This window comes from Delphinus delphis, chromosome 11 (genome assembly GCF_949987515.2).
Source record: "Delphinus delphis chromosome 11, mDelDel1.2, whole genome shotgun sequence".
Taxonomy (NCBI): Eukaryota; Metazoa; Chordata; class Mammalia; order Artiodactyla; family Delphinidae; genus Delphinus; species Delphinus delphis.
This window is the reverse complement of record NC_082693.1, coordinates 76,189,247-76,210,642: the sequence shown is the minus strand read 5'-3', so window position 1 is coordinate 76,210,642 and position 21,396 is coordinate 76,189,247. Positions and strand designations below refer to the sequence as shown.

The following is a 21,396-nucleotide window of genomic DNA, read 5'->3' as shown; positions in this document are numbered from 1 at the left end:
GCTGGGCCCTACATTACTATTATCTAATTCACTCCCTGGTGAATTTTACACCTAGAGAGGAACAGACTTTGGGTTTTTGCTGAAGGCTACAGCCAGAGGCAGGAGAGAAGCAAGGACTAGTTGGTAGTCTAGACCATGCTGGTGTTCTTAGACTGCTAAAATGGTCATCCTTTTCTTGCCAGGTGTTGCAGGCCTGAATAAAAGAGGCACTGAGGCCGCTGCCTAACGGTTATTTTTCCACCAGTTTTTCTAAGTCTTTTTTGGTGTGCTTTTTCTTTTCTTTTTTTCCCCTTTCTGTGCTTTTAAGGAGGAGCAGCATCAAAGAGAACTCTCTCTACTTCGCAAAAGACTAGAAGAACTGGAAACAACACAAAGAAAACAACTAGAGGAACTTGGACTTCCTGGGGAATGATTTTCTTGGAGAAAAGGCAGATCAAAAGGGATGAAATCAGTGACTCAATAAGGCTTGAAGTTTTAACGTATGTGGTATTTAGATACTTTATTACTGTTTGCCAAAACACTTGAATGTGCCTCAAGAGAAGGTACCAGTACATGATGTATTGAATGAATGTCAGGATTTTAGGGTTATACTAATGATAAGTGAAGCACTAAAGCAGCTTCAGAGATATTTAGAATATTATTGACAACCCTTTGAGAATGTGAAATAAATGAATAAAAGGAACTCATTAGGGAATCAAGTTTTTAAATTATTTTATTAATCTTACTTTGTTGAATTTTTTGGCATTTTGCCTAAAACATGCCCATCTTGAATTCCCTCTTCCTCTTCTTTGAGATGGTTGGCAATAACAGGGTCAGTGAACATTTTCTGGTTTACTATATATGAGTTATAAACCTCTAGTTCTTGAAAAATGACAATTTTAAAGTTAGTATAAAAAAATAAGATATCTAGATATATATTATAAAACACTACCTTTTCTAAAAGCTGTGTGCACATAATTTATTAAAGAGCTTAACATTTTTCTAACTGCATTGTTTTGTGTTTAATTTTGTTTTAACCATACAGTGTAGAAGATCTCACTAATTTTGGCTTCGTTGGGTTAGGATTGATAGGAAATAACAAAGTACAAATTAAATCCTGTGGCTGTATAAAACAAGGGCCATTCATTGTAAAACTTGCACCCAGTGGGGTCCCTTTAGAAATATTGCTGGTTTTTAACTTTTCCTCCTCCTGTTTTGGATCTAACCAAACTGTTATAAATGTTTTATTTCTGTGGCTGCGTTGGGTCTTCGTTGCTGCGTGTGGGCTTTCTCTAGTTGCAGGAGCAGGGACTACTGTTCATTGCAGTGCGTGGGCTTCTCATTGCGGTGGCTTCTCTTGTTGTGGAGCACGGACTCTAGGGGCGCGGGCTTCAGTAGTTGTGGTGCACGGGCTTAGTTGCTCCACAGCATGTGGGATCTTTCTGGACCAGGGCTCGAACCCGTGTCCCCTGCATTGGCAGGTGGATTCTTCACCACTGTGCCACCAGGTAAGTCCCCATTTGCTTTTCGTTTTTTTTAAATTTTATTTATTTATTTATTTATTTTTGCTGTGTTGGGTCTTCGTTTCTGTGCGTGGGCTTTCTTAGTTGCGGCGAGCGGGGGCCACTCCTCATCGCGGTGTGCGGGCCTCTCACTGTCGCAGCCTCTCTTGTTGTGGAGCACAAGCTCCAGACGCGCAGGCTCAGTAGTTGTGGCTCACGGGCCTAGTTGCTCCGCGGCATGTGGGATCTTCCCAGACCAGGGCTCGAACCCGTGTCCCCTGCATTGGCAGGCAGATTCTCAACCACTGCGCCACCAGGGAAGCCCCCCCATTTGCTTTTTTATGTAACATTTTTAAGGCATTCTGCTGGAATAACTAACTTCACGTCAACAAGGCAAAGCTCAAGTCTGCCGGACTAAGTGGAATGTTCATTATCCAGTAGTCCTCACATTCAAAAGTCAAAGTTAATTGATAGTGGAGGCCAGGAGTAAAATTGCACAGCCTTAACATCATTTAGAAGAAACTAGATTTACTTACTAATTTACAGAGCATATACAGTGACACTTTGTTTTTGAAAAATAATTAATTTCCATGGAGCCACTCAGAATTTAAAAATCTATTATAACTAGAAATTTTGAAGGAGGAAAAAGACAAAAACAGTCCACATTTACATCAAAATGTTTATTTTTGGATATAGACATTTAAAACATTCATCTCCAAGAACGGCTTCAATCAGGTATACAATAAGAAATAGACTTTAAATCCCTAATACAGAAAAAGGTAACAGAATTAATTTTTAAATGCTGCTGTAGACACTAGTGTTAGAAAAAGAAAGTTGTTTATAAATGGTTTTGCACCAAAAAAATATGCAAAGAAACTTGAAAATAGACAATGTTTGCCATTTGTTTCTCTGGTTGCTGTTTAATATAGACCCAGTGACTGATTGTCTTCAGCACACATCTAATTTGGCCATTTACTGCATTTGGCTAATGTGGTCCAGATAGTGCTCTTCACTGGAGGATTGACAAACACGCTACATACATTAGTGAATCTTCACACCACCTCAGTGAGGTAGGTTAGAAATATTATACAGAAATTGAGGCACAAAGAGGTAAGTGACTTGCCCAAAGTTCCCAGCAGCACAGTCCCTGGAAAAGAAGGTAAGTCTCCACACAGGACTCATGTGCCAGAGAGCTGGACAGGGACACCCTCATGTAGCATTTACTGAATACTTAGATAAAGCTGTAACTGATCCTTTGAGATTTCTTAGCATTTCTGTACCCTAAAGAAGGGAAGTCTTCTGGGCAACTCTCCTACCCTTGGCTCTCAACTCTCCTACTATTGTGAACCCCTTCACATCAAGACTATAGCAGCCTTAGATGGGGACCAGACCTCTCACCTTTATAAGTAACCTATTTGGTAGTATTTTTGAGGTGTGTCCATTGGACAGATAATAGTCGAAAGCGACAGGATTGGGAAGGTGCCTATCAATCAGGGCAATAAATGCTTATTTTCTCTGATCAGTTTGTGAGGTGTCACCTCTCACTCTTTACCAGAGAGTGAGGCGCAAAAAGAACTGCATTCATTTAAGACAAACTCACATTTAAATCCTGATACCCCATACAGTGTTGGTAAATGATTTTAAGGAATGTGTGATCAATGTTTTATTTGCTACTTGAAAAAATTTCTTTCCTCAATCTGGGATTTCGAGCACCAAGGGTAAAGGTGCCACAAGGAAAGTTTGAGAGTTGCCAATTACACTTTTTACTTCTGGTTTAATAGAAGGAAAACACAGTGGTATTAAAGTTGGTCATGAGCAGCAAAAATTCAGGAATAAAAAATCAGCAATAAAAAGACTACAGTATAACTAGATAGGGAATTCTTTTAAAAAAAGGCATGAATAAAACAGGTTTTTTTAAACTCTTTCTCTTGTGAGGAATACTCTCAAAAAGTACATCGTAAGACTAAGATACCAAGTTGTATACTAATATTTTTCAGGCCATGGGCCTCAAATATATATATTCATATATAATACTCCAGTGTGAACAGCAATTTCATGAAATGTAAAATGTATTTTTTTTTTTAATCACACACAAGTATTTATAACCACAGGGTTCACCAGAAATCTAAAGCAAGGAGATAGTAATATAGAGATGTAGGATTAGAGGAGTGAGTTACTCTTCCACAGACAGTTCTGATCGAAGTGTTTAGACAGAAAGAAGCTACTGATTTTTTTTTTTTTTTTTACAATAGCCAACCTGTCCACTATCAAATACATTTAATATGAAAAAAATAAAATGAAGAAAACGTACATACTTTAAAGTGTCTGGGTAAAATGCTGTCGCATTTAAAGAAGCCTACTCCCTCTCCTTGCTTTAGAGTTCCTTAGTGAAATGGAGGTGAGTTTGATGGAGTACAGTCGGTGACCACTGAAAAAACACGAGCCCTTTCAAAATGTTGCAACACTGTTAGTTTTTGGTTTAAAAACACACACACACTCACAAATGCTAAGTGTACACACTACCAAATTCTGCGGTCAGCTTTTCCAAGAACTACCGGGGAAAGTTTCAATGCTGCAAGTCCTCAAGGTTGCCCTAACACCCCTACCTTGTTTCCAGATGACTCATTTCACATTTTGTTTTGATCACTGGCAATGTCCCTTGTCTGCAGAGGTGCAGTGTAGTCACAAGTGCTACACAGCTGTAGTTTTCAAACAAAACCACGTATATCATTGTGCTTAAGTGGAGACTGTAGTTACAATACCGACCCTTGCTTACTGGCCCTGTATTCTCTGTGAACAAGGAGGCTGTTTGTGACGACCACTCCAACTCTATGTACAGAAGCACTCCCACAGTACACACACAGGCACAGTGCTTGGTATGCTTTCTAAAAGCTGTGCATGTGCCTTGCTCTCTTAAAAAAGACAGTGCTCAAAGTGGAACCTATGTGCAAACTTAAAAAATTAACGACACAGAGTAGCTTAAGCAGCCATTTTGCTCCCAAGTCGTCTGAAGAACTTTACCAGATTAAGCCAGGCCCCAGAGTGCTTACATCCACTTGCATTTCTTCTTTTCATCAAATAAGACTTTTACATGCAAGAGTTGTTTCTGAGCTTCTTCCAGCCCTCGTTCTCTTTCTAGTTTATTTAGAATCTGTTGACAATTAGAACAGTTATTTTAGATATTGTGGTTTTAGCATTACAATTTTGTTTTTTTTTTTTTGCATTCCTGATGCTGTGAGTGGTAAAATCTGTATGAAACAGATGCCAACATTTTCTTCAATCATTTAATACTCACTTTGCAAGTTGTTTTGCTAAGTCATTATCACAGGATCAACAACGCTTAGGTTTAAAATAGAAGCTCACAAGAAATTCCAAACTATTTGCTTATAAATATAGGGCCAGAATTTCAAGGCCCTGTTTTATGCATTATGTTACAGCCATTCCAAGCACAGCAAGCATTCCTGGGCAGCCAACATGCAGGCAAGTATTTCTTCTTAAATGCAGCAGGCAGGGGCATCCTGGTCAGAGACGTCTACTTCCCTTCCCTTCCCTCCCCTCCCCTCCCCTCCTGGGCAGTGTAGTCCCTCCTCTCCCCTCCCTTCCCCAGTGCTTCCCTTCTAACCCCTGACCCCTGGAAAGAGGGATGCTTATCATGTTCAAGGAACTCATTGCCTCTACCCTACCTTAGTGCTTCACTTGATCTTCAAGTAGCAAATGGAATTGGTGAGCTATTCTCACCATTGACATGGATAGCCTGTCCCAGCATGACTGAGTGGGGGGAATCAGGGAAGGGGGAATTAACATATTTGGAAACAGCGCATCTGATGACTGTGTCTGTGTGAATTCCCAAAGAAAAAAATCCAGATTAAGGAGGATTAATCATAAAGGAGAATGGTTTATTGAAATAGTTGCTTAAGTTAGAAAATATGTCATACTTTAACTACTGAATACAGAATCTAGGCGATTTAACAAGCTTAGCTTTCATTTTAGCAGATTACAACCAAGCATAAGCAGGCCCCTTTTATTAGGACCACTACTTACTCATCAAAGTTAAGTATGCCAGTATGGCTACAGGCCCCATTAACTCAAATGTAAATGGTTGGTCCAAAGGCGAGCAGCATAATAAAACTATGAGGGGCAGCAGCCACGCGCAGGGTCTGGCTTGGTGCCAGGATCCCCCATCTCACACAGGCTTCCTGGCCTCCCTTTCTGGCCATTTGGGATGCCAGAGCTGTCCTGAGACCTACAGAATGCTTTATAACCAAATTCTGGTGACTGATTCATATCTATTCTTTAAAATGTTATTTAAAATCTTACCTCATCAAAATATTTTACGATGTATTTGTAGATTTCTGTCAAGGCCACTTCTTCATTAAATTCATTTTCATGTTTCTTAAAGAAATAAAGCCTTGTTGAGAGATTCTGCAGTGGCTTTTTTTTTTTTTTTTTTAAGAAATATCCAAATACAGTCTTTTTACTTTGTAACAATACCTTAGATTCCTGAGTTAAGAATTCTTCCATCTCTGAAGATGACAATGGAGGCAAATCCCTGATTGCTTTGTAATAAGACTTGACTTCCTCTTTGTAGGTTGGGATATCCTTGGCATAGAGAAGTTTATTAGTTGGTGCTTCCTGAAAAACAACCACCGCCAAAAGAGTTTTTAAAAAACCATAGGGAATTTATAAGAGTACCAGTGTAGCTGAACCTCCACCACGATTATCTCGTGGTAACAAGGACTCTTCACACAGCAGGCCTTCATAAACGTTGTTGACTGCCTGACTGACTGCTATCCAGATAGTTCTGGTGAGTCACTGTTATTTTCAGGCAGATTAAATGCTAATATATTCTGCCTTCCTCTTATAAAAGAACTGAAATTATTATTTTTGCATGATTTTGAGTTACTGTAACAATGGAACTTACTGCAATCATAGTTCATTACTAATAGTTGTAAAAAGCCTGAATTAAAACGTTTGCTCTCATCCTCACCCACCAGTGAATTCTGGCATTTATAAAAGGTTTGAGTGTGGGTCTGATTGAGCCCTTTATATAACCATGAACGTGGTAGGTAACTGGCAGTGGCAGATTTTCCTGCTTGTCCCTTCTATTTTATTAGATTATAAAGCTCTTCCAGTGTCCTCAGGAAAGAGCATGGTCATTAGTATTGGTGGCTCTGATGTCTCATTTTGCAAAAATTCCCTGGCAGTTTGAATGTTTTTAAGTAATTTTAACAGTGATATTAAAATTTAAATGAAGATTTGTTTTTAAAAGTTATAATTTTGACAAAATTAACATCTACTGTCAAAGAAAAATTAATAAATAGTCAATCTAAGAAAGAAATGGAAAAATGTATTCAGGCCAACCTGAGGATTATGACCCAGGAGATAGCCTCTCAGAAAGCTGAGAGCACTGTTTGGAAGAGGTAAGGGGGGGAGGCCTGTATATGTGATCTGAGGGAGGGGGGATGTGCAGTCAAATGTGCACATCTTGGTTGAAGTTTACTGCTATTTGTGAGGAACAGATATCTTAGAAATGCACTACAACCATTAACTAAGTATGGGAAGATTCAAGAAACTGAGTTCATAAAATTTTCTCTTGAAAATATCTAACTGAGGGCCAGTTCTGCCAGTTTCCCCAGAGCACAGAATGCCTCATCCTGATCTTTGCCTTGAATTCCTTTCAGGGTGTTATTACAATATTCATTTGATTGTAAACTGACAAACTAGAGGTATTAGAAATCTCAGGCAAGATTTTCTTCCCCATCAGAAATTTGTTGTATTCAAATAGACGCTTTTAGGTATATTCAGATGGAATTAATTTAGGCAAATTTCAATAGTTTCATACTTCGGGTTCATAGTTTATTAGTGCCTGTAGATGATTTTTCTAGGAAACAAAGAAAAACAAAAGGTTTTCACAGGCGGAGTCTGCAGTAGGGTGGAGATGATCTATTTTGGTTTTCACTTAAACTAGGTTAAAAATAGAAATAAATGAGAGATTTTTTGAAGAAAAGCAAATTTTCAGTGACTATCAATCACTGACTTTCTTTTTAGCTGGTATGGTTTATTATTTGAATGTTTACGAGGAAGACAGAAATACATACAGGAAATCCTAAAGCTGGGCCTTACCTTTCCAAGTTGCTGCTCTGTGAGGGAGAACGCATCCATGAACGCCTGGGCGATCACTGACAAACAGCCATCTATGTGTGGTGTCTTCTTAATGTCAAAGACAAACTGAGGGTTCTTCAGGATATTTACCCAGAAGCGAAGAGGGAGGCTGTTCCAAAAGAGAGAAATCTCTCTTCAAATACAGCCATTCATATGAGGCAGATGCTCTGTTTATCACAGTTTGTAAACGGGTGTTTTTGTCCTTGTCATTGAAGTATGCAAGTCTGCTTTGCCAAATATACCAAGCAACAGATGGCAGCGTCACTCAGCACAAGAAAGGGTTAAACTGTCAGAGCTACTGAAAGGGAGGACTGGAGAAGTCTGAAAGTGGCCCTTGACAAGACAAGAACTTTCTCCACAAAAAGTTCCAGATTATATTAGTTAATGGTTACCAATGAGAACGTCTCATCAGATCTCTAGAACCTGACCTCTTCTCACCCCAAGTGCTACACCCTGGCCTAAGCCACTGTCATCTCTCACCTAGATTATTACCCCCCAGTTCCCAAAAGTTAATTCTCCCACAGGTACTAGCAGAATCAGGTCCTGTGTCTCCTCTGTTCCAAACCCTCTGTGGCTCTCCACCCCTCTCTGGAGAAAACCCCTGCATGACCTAGGCCTGGGCCCTCATCTACTACTCTTCACCTTACTCGCCCCAACTCCACTGGCCTCGTCACTCCTCTTCTTCATGCATACCAGGCAGGCTTGTGCCTCAGGACTTCGCTTTTGTCTGTCTTTCTGAAACGGTCTTGCCCCAGACGGCCTCATGGTTTGTGCCCTCTTTGAAGACCTGATCCAAATGTCATCTCCTGAGGCCTCTGACCACCTATCCTGTCTCTGTCCTTTTTTCCCCACTCTGTCCACTGCACTAATCGACTTCTAACGTACCACAATTTACCTGTTAAAATGCAAGCGCTGTAAGAACACGGATTTCTGTCTGTTTGTTACTTTATCTCCAACACCTAACAAACAGGACTTGGTATACAGTCGGTACTCAGATATTTGCATATGAACTTGGAAGTCATTCAGGGTCCTGTGGCCTAGCTAATTCCCTCCATCATATGGGCTGCTGGGCCTCTCAGTAGCTCTCCTGTCCTGACTAGTGCCCCTGCTCGTGTGCTGCTGTCTTCACAGTGAAATTGTCGCCTGCAGCACCGGAGCCTGGTGTGGGAGAAGCAGGGCCTGGGAAGGAGGGGCTAGAACAAAGGGAGGGAGGGAGCCAGAGTAGAGACTTAGGATAGACCTGGAGCTTTTAACACTTATTTAAAATGGTCTGGCTTCACCCCAATGCTTAGAAGGGCTTGAGGCTGCACTGAGAAGTTCTATTACATCATAACTAACTCTCATTCACCTCATGCACAGAGTATTTCAATTAGAGGTAATGAGCCATGTTTCTTTACTGAGGAGAAATTTTAATTTGGATGCCTTGCCTCAGCTTAAAGTATTAAAAAACAAAACAAAATACACCCCCCCTTTGACTAATTCTCATGGCATTTGATCAAATAAAAGGAGAAATTTCTATACAAAATAGACAGCTTGGAAACCGCAAAGAGTAATTCTCTGAGGGACAAATTTAAGAGTCTTCTCTAATGGAAAATTGTATGATAAAACCACAAAATATTAATTTCTCATCTTTTACTGGTCAAGCTAAACTTGTTTAAAGATAATTATTTTCTTTGTCCTAAAGACTAGGAGTCTCAGCACAGGAATGGTTTTGTTTATTGTTTAAAAATAGTAACAACAAGAAACTGCTTTGACATGATAGCTTACCAAGCCAAAAAACTCTAAGATAGGGATAAATGAATCCTTCTGTAACCATCCATGCCCTTCTTTTAGTTAAGATTCTGACCCAGGTTCTTGAAAACAGTAATCACCTACTGTTTGTTCCCACCTGTTTGTTTTCCAAATATGTACAACATCAGGATCTGTGATTTTTTTGCTTTCAGCCTGGGCATCCAAAAAGTCAAAAAAGTATTTTATAGCAAATGGGGCTCTGCTGTTGGGTAAACTCCAAATGCTTCTAAAAAGTTTTTCGAGCACAGAGTGAATTGCCACCTGAAAGACAGAGCACATCAGACTTGGAAGATTTAAAAAAATAGGGTGGTGGTTTTGAAAACACAATGAAAAATGAAATCTAAGTTACAAAACAGAGAAAAACAAGCTGAAGATAAAGTATGTAAAATCGACAAATGAGGCCAACACTCACAGTATTAGACAAAGGTCCTGAAAATCCATGCCCAGGTTTAGATCTGCTTCATAAGCTTCTTGCTGATAACACTGTTTAGTCAACAGGGAGGCTACCTTAGACATCTCTAGCAGTTGAAATGTAAGTTGGAGGTCTGTATACATAAACCAAGAAGCCCCAGACGGTTGGCTTTTATTATGTTCAGCCTAGAAAAACTCAAGTGGTATTGCTCGGTTCCCAGAACTTTTCCTGTTGCATGTATTTCCATCATAGGGTTTTATTGTGTACTTTCCAAAGCATTTGAGTGTTTTACTAAAACAAAATAGGCAGAGCTCTGTGGGACAGATGAGAAAATCAAGAGGCTCTGGCTGTCCTCTACCCACTAGATAATAGCATTTACATTGCGAGTCATTTCAGAAAAAAAAAAAAAAAGGATCACCACAGACTTCCATTAATCCCACTAAAAGCCAGATAAAGTAAAATTTGCTCCCAATTTGGTATTCCATGGGCTTTCATATCTGACACTTTTATATGCGAACAGAATTCTTAGTTTTAAAATGACCTCCCCCCTCTTCATTTTATTTGCAACTCAAAGAGGGAGTTTTATTGCTCACCTATAATAACAAGTAAACAAAAAGGAATAATTATGCTGTCCACCTAAAAATATAACAATAGTGCAATGGTGGGTAAAGGGACTGGGAACAATATTAAATCCCTGACTGAAGATGTTATGGTGGAAATTTGTAAAGTGCTTTATCTTTGCAGTTTGTAAAAACAGAAGAAGAAGGGGGTAGGAAGTGTTTACAATTCAAACTTTCATTTTGCTTTGCTAGAAGGCACAAGGGATTTGTAGCATTTTCACACTTCAGTGGAAATGAAGTCAAACACATCATACACCCCCAAGGTAGCCGTAAAAGCGCTCCCAGAACAGTGAGTTTACCTTGGTCGACAGCAGCTTTGTCAGATACATTTCTTTAACTTTGAACTTGTGCTTCCCTCGATGTCTCTTTCCCTGCACATCTTGGAATGCTTCCGAATCTGGTAAAATCTAAAGGGAAGACAGAGTAGAAGAAGCATTACCCAAGGAGACCGTTCGTGCTGCAGAAGGCATCCGCTTCAGCAGGAGCACAAGAAAGCCTGAACTCACCAAATGGCAGTGGTCTTCTGAGTATTCCACATCTGAACGCCACAGAAAGAGGGAGAGAAACAGTCCATTAAAACAACAGCCACGGTAACTGGCCTTCTCATAAGATGCCCCATTTGTGCTATAAACAGAAGAGGTTACTTGAGCCCTCCTACTTGAGCTCTTCATAGCTACACCCCCCCCCCCCGCCAACCTCCTTGCTGTGTCTTAAGACCTTAAGAACATTATTGAAGACAGGATGGGCCAGGGACTGGAGTGGGAAGCAGGTTCCCTGTCCCTGGAACAGGCTGACCGATCACTTCAGGGTGGGGTAGGAGAGGTTCAGGTCAGCTAGAGCTGGGGCACCTACTGTGTGCCAGGGGCTACTAGGCAAACAGCAATGAATAAGACAGACCTAGCTCTCACCTAATGGAACTCACATCCTAGCCAATGAGAGAGACTTACTAATTACACAATTAATTATTTAATTCATATCCTTGTGATAAGAACTGTGGAGAAGAATTATATGCTAGGAAAGTATGTAACAAGAGACGAACCTAGCCTGGGAGGTTCTCTGAGGAAGGGATGTCGGGACTGAACCTAAATGAATGGATAATGAGCCAGGCCAATGGGGGAGGAGAATGGGTACAAAGGCCCTGTGGTGGGAGAGAAGGCGATCTCGGATCTGAGAGAAGGGCAGCAAGGCGGAGGTCATAGAGCAGGTGGGAGAGCAGCACAGAGTGAGGACACTCTGGGAAGAAACGAGGTTGTGAAGGGAGTGGCAAATGCAGGGAAGGGAAGGATTAAAGCACTTGGTTTTTTGTTTTGAAGATTAGAGACTAGAATACCTTGAAATGCTTGTGGAAAAATACAGTAGCGAGCGAAGGAAAGCAAGTGCAGGTGAGAGGAGAGATCACTGGTGGTGGCGTAGGAATGCTCAGAAGGTCGGAAAGGAGGGTGGGATCCAAAGCCCAGGTGAGAGACAGGCCTTGCTGGGAGGAAGGGCAGCCCTGGAATGTCAGGGGAGCAAGGAGGAGGGAATGGCACAGGCAGGGAGGCAGGGTTAGTGCACACTGTTGAGGGAATTCTGATTTCTGTTTTCTCTGTGAAGCACTGGGTGAAGTCATCTGCTGATAGTCAGGGGAGCAGTGGGGGGTCAGAGCTTCGAGGAGAGAAGGTGGGATTATGGAGAACACAGTCGGTTGCTTCGAGAAGCAGAAGCACGGGGGGGGAACAGGCTACGTGGAGGGTCCTGGCCAAGACGGGAATTTACTGTGACTCCAACTGTGCTGTCGTGGGCCTTTCCCCTGTGGCTGCCCAGCTGTAGGGTCGGGAAAGGTGAGAAGTTGGGTTCATCCAGGGCTGGGTTGGGACTGTCACGCAGTGGGTGATGAAAGGACAGAGGGGCAAGGGTTTGGAGGGTGATCCAGTGTCCACTGGATTGGACAGGGAGGAGGCAGAGGTGTTTCTGACTGCCTTGAAGTCCCATTAAGTGATCCAAATGCAAGATCTCTAAATAACAAGCTCTCAAAAAACCAGTCATTAAAGCCTAAAATACACAGCTCTTGCACTTATTAACAGCACAAAGACACCAATCCCCCTAGACCAGAAAGATAGCCGCCTTCTGCAAGGTGGTTTCTCACTATAGCCTGACGTAATGATGGATGGGGGAATGTGGGGTGGGCAGGGTTCCCCACAGGGTGTCCTACAACCTACCAAGTTATCCTATTTAATTGGGAGCCCTGCATTCTTCATTTGCACTCACCAGATGTTGGGACCTACCAGGCTGCTCCTAGCACTGAATCCAGGAATCAGAAAGTCCCACCTCCAGCTGTGTGTGTGAACAGGTCCTGCTGGTGAGACCCAGAACCTTTCTGGGGGCTGAGGACTGACTGTCTTGCGTGGATATAATTTCTCTGGAGACAAACCTGGAACCTGGACCTAGGGATTTCCTCAAGGCACTGTCACAGTGTTTTCCTGCCCCAAGGCTGGCGGGGAGGTAGAAGAGAGTTCAGAGACTGGCCTAGTAATTTTTCACAAAGCCCCCTCTGTAGTTGGTCTGTCACTAGGAGATTTGGGCTAAGTGAATTATCTTGTGTGTTCAGAGCTTCCAGGGCTGTGTGATAATCTGCGGGCTTCGCTCAGCTTGCCAGGGGGATCCCCTCGGTTAGCCCCCATCCTACTGAGGAGTTGGAAAAGAGTTACAGTGGCTAAGATTCTGCCCTGAGCTTAGGGTGGTTAATGACAGCAACTTCCTCAGTGTCGGGCAGCCGGGGCAACCACTGTTTACAGTTTCCTGTCCCCCTCTTTGCAGGTTTCACATTCTCAGGACCAGAAACAGATCTAAATGCTTTCCTCCACTCTCTCAGAGAATTACCTGGCAACCACTCAATCTCATCTTTGTGACAGTACATCCGAGAGAGGCAAAAAGTGATGCTTTATAAAGTGGGGTGAGAACAAAAGGTTAATAGCATTATGTCTGTTACCTGAAGTAAAATTTGCTATCTTCTTAAAAACTTTTATAGAGGATCCATTTGATATCTGAAAGCAAAGATAAAAAATAGATGAGTTTTCAAAATTTGATGTATTTCTCAACTTTACCCAGGAATTAGATGGCTGGGTGGATCTTATATTCTCTCACTTATTCTATCAAATATTTATTAAGAATTCCTATGTTTTGGGCACTGGAGGCTGGGGCTATAATGATAAGCAAGACACTGTCTCTGCCCTCAAAGAGTCTGCGGTCCTGTGAAGGTGGCAGACCGAGGCCATGAGATACAGGGAGGCAAGTGCTCAAAGGATGCTGTGGGGCCGATAGGAGGTGGGCCAGCCCTGGACCAGGGGAGGACCCAGCTGTGCTGGGAGGCATCTCAGCTTCTAGGGGACAGGAGATGTTCGGGCCGTTTTCATTTTGGGGGTTACTACTATATTAAGAAATGCTGAAACAAGTTTTCAAAAACCTATAAACTGGTAACAGAGCAGTTTCACATCTAGGTATACACCTGTACATATCCTGAGATAAACTTTGTAAACACCCCGTACTGGAAATAACCATCAACAGTAGAATGAATAAATAATTTGGGGTATATTCATAAAACAGGCTATGATAAAACAATGAAAGTGAGCAAATTACTGCTACCTGCCACATGCATGAACCTCACAGTGATGAACGGTGAGCCAAAGAAGCCTGACAAAATGGAATGCATACCGTGTGATTCCATTCTCATTTAGCTAAAACAGTCGAAACTATGATTTAACTGTTTGGAGAAGAGAAAGGGGGTGGTGATTAGGAACGTCCAGGAGGGAGCTTCTGTGGTGCCCACAGTGCTCTGTTTCTTGACCTGAGTGGAAGTTATAAATAAGATAGGCTCACTTTATAATTCATCCAGTAGTACACTTACAATTTGTTTTCTTTTCTGCAGGTATTGCTTATTTTTTAAAAGAATCTTGTAAAAATCATAAAAATGCATGTACTTTTAAATAAAAACTTTAAAATTGAAGCATGACTTACAGGAAAGTGCTACTATTAAGTGTACAGCTCAAGAACGTTCACTTAAGTACATACCGTGTAACCACCGCCCACATCAAGATATAAAATTATATTTCAAGGTCCCAAGAAGTACCCCTATTATGCTTCTCAATCAGTAAGCACCCCATCTTCATCCAGGGGTAATCACTTTTCTGACTTCCATTGCCATTGATTAGTTTTATCTGTTCTTGAACTTCATGTAAATGGAATCATTCAGCATGGGGTCCATATAAGGTCTACAGCGTTCATCTGTGGTGTTGCAGCGACCAGTAGTTCATCCTTTTTAAATTACTATTATTCTGCTGAATGAATACACTACAAAAAAAATTGCTATACAATAAAAGGAAAGAAGTATTGACACATGCTACATGAATGGACCTCAAAAACATTGCTAAGGGAAAGAAACCAGGCACAAAAGATCCAATTCTGTACAGAATAGGCAAATGTATACAAACAGAAGGTAGGTTACTAGTTGCCTAAAACAGGAGTTGGAAGAATGAGGAATGACGCTGAATGAGTTCAGAGTTTCTATTTGAGTTGATGAAAATGTTCTAAAATTAGACTGTGGTGATGATTGCACAACTCCACAAATGTTCCAAGAACCACTGAATTGTACACTTTGAAGAGGTGACCTTTGTGGTATATAAATTATATCTCAACACAGCTGTTAAAAAACTGTCACAGATTTTAAATGTACGCAGTTGACAAATAAATGCTTTTACCACACTGACACACAATTTCAACACCAATGTATAGCCTCTTTTGGAGACAAGGTCAAGAGTTCTCATCTGAGGCTTTTTGGGACCGTGGAAGCCGGGCCCCAATGGCCTTTTGTGCACCCCTTCCCCACACCCAACCAGGGGAAGAAGGCCTCTTCAGGCCAAGGGGGACTAGATGCTGAGAGACAAGAGAGCAGGCCTTGCTTCCTGGGAGGAGTAAACTGTTTTGAGGGGCTGGTCCACAAAAATGTTAAGACAAATGGGCCATAAGAAGAGGCAGGTCAGGGATACACAAATCTTCACCTTCATTCTGGGATGTGGCTGAAAGATCAACCCTGTCATTTCTGAACATCGCACTTGAAAGCGCGAAGGCTGCTCTGAATTCTAATATTCATTTGGACCTGGCCTCCCTCCGCTTGGAAAAAAGTAGAACCTTAGAATTTCTCTTCTGGCCTGCAGCACACCGGTTATCAGAATGTACAAACCTGTTCAGCAAACACCAAAGGATTAAAGCCTAATCTCTTGCAGGTTGTCCCCACAGAGGAAGGAACACGCACGAGAGCCAGCCCTAGAGGGGGCCCCTGAGCACAGGGTCCAGCCAGCCGTGTCCAGCCAGCCACTAAGTATAGGCCAGAGGCCTCCAACTCCTGGTGTTCAGGACATCTTGTAGGGAGGGGGCTCTGGGCAGGGGCTGGCAGGGGCCCTCTGGCCTCTGCAAAGTATCTCGAGCACGGATTCTAAACTCTTATTGAGCTCCTGGACTCTGCCATTATTACCAAACGTCCTCTCTTCTCCCCTTGAGCTATTCACTGAGCGACCCTGTTGGCTGATTTGTCAGCTCTCCTCCATATTTGATGCAATTAAAGTAAATGCTCTGTGCAGGCACCCCCCTAGCAATACTCAGACGCCGAGTTTATGAGAATGTTTGAACATAGTTACAGAATTCCTCCCCATGAAGAGCTGGATATGCTCTGTTTCTAAGCCAATAAATACCTTTTTAAAAAAGGAAGCTGGTGATTCATTCTGGGTAATTGTCAAAGAATGAATCCCAAATGGACCCTGATGAGTGTTACGCCAATACTCTGCTACTGTCAGATGCTTTGTTTCTCCAAAAGCAAGCACCCTTGCTTTATAGTCCCAGACACCACGGATGGACCTTCCAAGGAGGAGCACAGCCAAGAGTTCAAACGTCTTTTCAAGAGCTGGCAACGACTCGCTGCTGACACAGCGCTCGGGCATTAAGACAGCGCACACGCAGCCTGTACCGGGGAAATTTTACTCTGAAATCATCTCCTGAGAGCAAGTGTAAAAGCATTTTATTAGCGGCTGAGTTGTGTGTGTGTTTGAGCATGTATGTGTGCAAGTGTACTGCTAACTTTCACAGCTGCTCTAGGGCTGGAACATTTTTCCCCCGCGTGACACTTTAACATTGTTGTAAAGACAGAAAACTAGTTTGTTAACAGATGTTTGTGGGGGGAGAGGTTTCCATTTTCTATTTGGCACAAAAGTCAGCTGCTGCTCAGTTAAGGACAGAAATGCCTTTTTGAAAAGTGCCACAGAATCCGAAGTGTTAAAACTATGATGCTGTTTGTTCCATCTGAGGAGCTCCAAATGCTTTCCTAAGAGTGGATCATTAATCCTCCTGTACTCCCGTGAGGCAGGGAGCGTCCTCTTGGCCCCTACTTTAAGAATGAAAACCAAATTAAATCAACGAAAGATTAATGTCACTAGATGGATCTGTGGCAGGAATGTTTCTCCAGCCCAGAGCAGAACTGGTACACAGGCAATTTCAAATTCAATTCCTTCCAGTCTCATGATGCTCCAAGATTCAAAACGACGACGAGGCCACACCCCTCCAGTGATGGCTGGCCCGTGTCGGAAAGAGGTGGAGAGGACTGCAGACTTTTCCACCATCAGAATTATGAGCTGTGACCACAAAGGGAGAGATGGACCCATGTCATCAATTTAAAGTTGCTCCTGAAATAAACAGAAGCTATGGACTTCCCTGGGGGCACAGTGGTTAAGAATCCGCCTGCCAATGCAGGGGACACGGGTTTGATCCCTGGTCCAGGAAGATCCCACATGCCGCAAAGCGACTAAGCCCGTGCGCCACACCTACTGAGCCTGCGCTCTAGAGCCCGCGAGCCACAACGACTGAGCCTGCGTGTCACAACTACTGAAGCCCGCGCACCTAGAGCCTGTGCTCCACAACAAGAGAAGCCACTGTAGTGAGAAGCCTGCGCACTGCAACGAAGAGTAGCCCCCGCTCACCGCAACTAGAGAAAGCCCGCGTGCGGCAACAAAGTCCCAACGCAGCCAAAAATAAGAACAAATTTATTAAAAACAAACAAACAGAAGCTACATATCCCCCAAACCATTTGCAAGTAAAGGCGGGATTTCTTCGTGGTAAAATACTATCTGTATGCCACAAGTTGAAGATGATGCCATAAAAACAGATTTTCTAGAAATGGAAGGTTGGACTTATACTTAACCTGATGAAACTGCCATCTTTGTAAGTAAAAAATGGTCAGATATTGGCCATTTCAAATGACTGAGCCCAAGAGGAAAGCTGGAACTTTAGCCTAAGAGTTTTATGGAAAATTATGAATGGGGTCTGAAATACCATGATACTTTTTCCTTAAGTCTAAAAACACAATAGTCAATACAAAGCACCACGTGGAAGCCCTTACTGGTATCTCTCATTCCTAAAATGGTATTTTGTGAAAACAGAATCCTATTCAACTCGTGTTGTCCCAGCAACCACTCATCAATACTGCTCTCCCCGCCTTCCCCTCAGCTCTTCTCACTGACACCCCAAGGCTGGAGGCAGCTGAAAAAGGAATCTTTTTGCTTCTTCAGGGCCAGAGGGATAACCTTGCTCAGTTCTTCAGAAAAGGAGGCTCGGTGCTCATTGGACTGTTTGGAAGGGGCCCATCAGAACATTCTCAACAGACACGTCAAATCACCCAGGATGTTCCTGACACCCAGGACAGAGCTCTGAAGGATTCTTGAAACTAGTGAAAATGACAGTACAGCTCCTGCTTCTCTCTTGTGTGCCTGGAATTAGCCTTGGGCCAGAAGCAAACACCCCTTTGAGGACTGCTGGAACCCTGAGCTAGTCTCAGGGAGGGAGCTTGGCCTCCACCAGTGTGCGGGCGATTGGGAACCTGAGCTCCCCAGGCGTTTTTTGGGCTGGAGCTGTCAGCTCTTGGATGCCTGAAAGAGGCCTCCCTTCTGAAAGAAGGTAACTACTGTCGCCTTCAAGGAATATTGGCCTTAAAGGATGTCAGAGTGGGATTAGAAGGAAGCATTTTGATAAACTCACAGACGTGAGATTCATCATAAGATCTGAAAAGAGGTTACCCTTTTAATTTTGACATCACAGAAGGCAACTACCAGAATTTCTCATAAGCTCTCCAGCCAGGCTGCTTCAGAGGCTAGGAGCACAAGCTGCAAGGCTGGCTCTGAGCAAGGTTATCCCTGTGGCCCTGAGCAGAGCCATGGTCTCTGTGCAATTCCTTTTTCATCTGCTTCCAGCCTCGGTCCGTCACTGAGGAGAGCATGGGAGCATGGCCAAGTTTCTCAGCCTCCCTGGGCCTCAGAATGGGAATAATGACAGTGTCTACCTCACTGGGCTGTACAGAGGACTAAAGGACTTACTCTTTGTAAGAGCTTCTAGAACAGTGCCCAGTATACAGGAAGCACTCCATGTGTCTAGTAAGTACGAATCTGAAGTCATTCATGCTGTAAGAGACCTTTAGAGACAGTCCAAGCCCCTTAGAGTCACAGATGAGACACCTGACCTGAAGAACCACTGACTTCACCCAAGCAGACCCTTTGGAACATTCCTATGAGCTTTAAATGTCATGTGAATGACAACTTTGGCGTTAGAAGTGACCACTTGGGCACCGGCGCGCTCCCGTTAGGAGGAACATGCTTCAGTGACACGGTGGTTAAACGTATCTTCTGCCCTCAAAACCTCACAGCTCAGAACGAGAAGTGTGATCTGTAGAGAACATTTCCTGCCGGACACAACACCTGTCCTGCACACTTGATGCTACCCCACAGCTGCGTGTGGGTGCAATAACATGGTCCAGCAAGAGGGCACACGGCGGGGCAGGTGCAGAAAGCCTGGACTGGGAGAAGCCACCCTGCTTCAGTCCCACCGGGCAAGCATCCCCACACCCTCTATACACGCACACAGACACACACAACTGATCTCGTCAGCTCCAGAGCACAGCACAGTCCCCTTCACAGGGAACACACACACAGAGGTGGCCAGTTAAGGAAGCACCAGGGCGGAGTGCTTTATTGTGGAGAAAACGCCTGTGGCTTCACGTGTTTGTAAAGGCATCGGCTTTACCCCTTGTCTGCCCGGGACAGAACGAGACTGGAGCAGAAATCTGTCCTCTTCCATGCTCATCTGATGGAGAATGAGGGTAATCAAAGCACCTTCATCACAGGTTGTGTCAACGTGAATCACGCTTATGCACACGACAAGTGCTGGGTACCAGCTGCCACTGTCATCATTGTGGAGAGCAACTGTGCCGACGCCCAGGGTTGGCAAGGATGCCATCCTGCTGGTGACAGGGCATTGCTGGCAATCTGGTCCATGAGATGCTATGTTTTTGCTGTGCCTTCAGATCCCCTCTAGAAACCTGTTCTTCAAATATACAGACAGTAAATCATTCAGAGGAGACCAGCTACACTCTATTTGCCCTAAGGACAGAACAAGGCAAGAAGAGAGAGGCTCGCACTCCAGCAGAGGGGACTTTGTTTAGATAGCAGGAGGAACTGGCTGTCACTAAAGATTAACTTTAAAACCTAACTAATTTGGGCTAATTGGAGGGAGATGAGTCTTAATCACTTAAAACTCTGAGTTAGACCCTATTTTTAACTGAAATATAGTTTTTCACTTTCAAGCACCTACAGTGATTCAAACTAGAGCGCTTTAGTAAATGAATAAGAGTGATAATTAGCATCCTGTCTCTTTGGAGGGAAATGTGTTTGAGGAGAAGATTTTTCTTTAATGAAAAAGGGGCAAAAGCGAGCTTCGGCTCAGCCCTGTCAAATTACTCCAAATGTTGATTGTGCAGGGGTGCTGCCAAATGGAGCACAGATTTAGGCGGCCGAGGGTGGTGCTGGACGCTTTTGTTCAAGCAGTCTTTGAAAACCAGGGCATTTGAGATGGTCCAGGCACAGAGAGCACGGCGCCGATGACCTCCCCAGTTTCCTTCAAGCTCTCTGCGTTTATTTGCCTTACGGCTTAGCTTTTTCAACATAAGGAGAATCCTTTAAGCCCTTGTGTCCTAGTCTTGTCATTTATTACCACCATGTGGCAATGCTAGGGTATGAGGCCAATAAATCATTTGGATGGGAAGTGACTACAGGCCAGATTAATTTCATTATCATCCTTAAGCAGATAGGTGTCTAGTGCAGCCGATGTCTCCAGTGAAGACTGATGTCCTATCTCCCCTGACAGTCTTCCCCTTGCCTTGCAGACGGCGGTGGTGGTTCTTCGTTCTCCCTGCTGGAGTCTCTTGGCCTGCCTTTTCCTATTAATGCCAGTGAGTGGCCACACCCCCTTCCTTTGGGGCCCACCCCATGCCACACAGTTGCCAGGGGACGCTGAGAAGCCTGACCAGGGTGGTCCAGCCCTCCCTGCACAGCTGAGCAACGCCAGCACATTAGTCAAGACGCGAAAGGAGGGCATTTGTGGCTGTGTTTCTGCCAGGCTTGCCAAAACAAGCTCACTCCCCAGATACAGGGAGAGGAGGAGACTGCAGCCGGGCTGCAACTCTGAACTTCAGACTGATGCCATAATAAGCCCCCTCTCCTAGGCACTTCCACCTCTGACTCCTTCCATCCATTATATTTCCTCTGGGGCACTGCTTGTCCGAATGTGGCCCGCCGACAGGAATACATACTTTCAGAAAGTTCCCTGGGGATTTTTATAAACTCCCAAGGCTAAGCTCGACAGCTCTCGGCAAGATGATCCCAAGGTTGGAAAGTCTAAGCTGCAGAAGGGGGAGCACAGGAGCAAGTTGTTAACCTGCCACGTTCTCTGCTTGGTGCCCTCCAGCAAAGGCTGCAGGGGCACCACCCACCCACGGGTCACCCAAAGCAACTATTTCCAAACCGGCTCTGAGACCCGTTCAGCCAAGGAGCCCAAGGCTGCGGTGCCCTCTGTTCCCAGCTGC

The 21,396-nt window shown here is 43.6% G+C and overlaps 2 protein-coding genes across 7 annotated transcripts in view; one reads left to right on the top strand and one right to left on the bottom strand.

Annotated features, from left to right (window-relative positions):
• The window catches only part of CEP83 (centrosomal protein 83), a 141,437-nt gene extending 139,932 nt beyond the window's left edge, over positions 1-1,505 (top strand). For 5 of the 6 annotated variants that reach the window (XM_060025379.1, XM_060025377.2, XM_060025376.2 and 2 more), the window contains one exon: positions 308-1,505. In XM_060025379.1, coding sequence (XP_059881362.1) covers positions 308-412 — 105 coding nt within the window. In that variant the 3' untranslated portion in view covers positions 413-1,505. Of the gene's footprint in view, positions 1-182 lie in introns of all 6 variants that reach the window. The other variant, XM_060025380.2, reaches the window with a different exon arrangement.
• A 678-nt stretch (positions 1,506-2,183) lies between these two features.
• Positions 2,184-21,396, bottom strand: part of PLXNC1 (plexin C1) — a 141,803-nt gene continuing 122,590 nt past the window's right edge. The window contains exons 24-31 of the mRNA XM_060025382.1: positions 13,435-13,489; positions 10,973-11,004; positions 10,766-10,873; positions 9,532-9,695; positions 7,605-7,752; positions 5,973-6,113; positions 5,799-5,873; positions 2,184-4,632 (exon numbers count right to left, since the gene is read on the bottom strand). Coding sequence (XP_059881365.1) covers positions 4,528-4,632; positions 5,799-5,873; positions 5,973-6,113; positions 7,605-7,752; positions 9,532-9,695; positions 10,766-10,873; positions 10,973-11,004; positions 13,435-13,489 — 828 coding nt within the window. The 3' untranslated portion in view covers positions 2,184-4,527. The remainder of the gene's footprint in view (positions 4,633-5,798; positions 5,874-5,972; positions 6,114-7,604; positions 7,753-9,531; positions 9,696-10,765; positions 10,874-10,972; positions 11,005-13,434; positions 13,490-21,396) is intronic.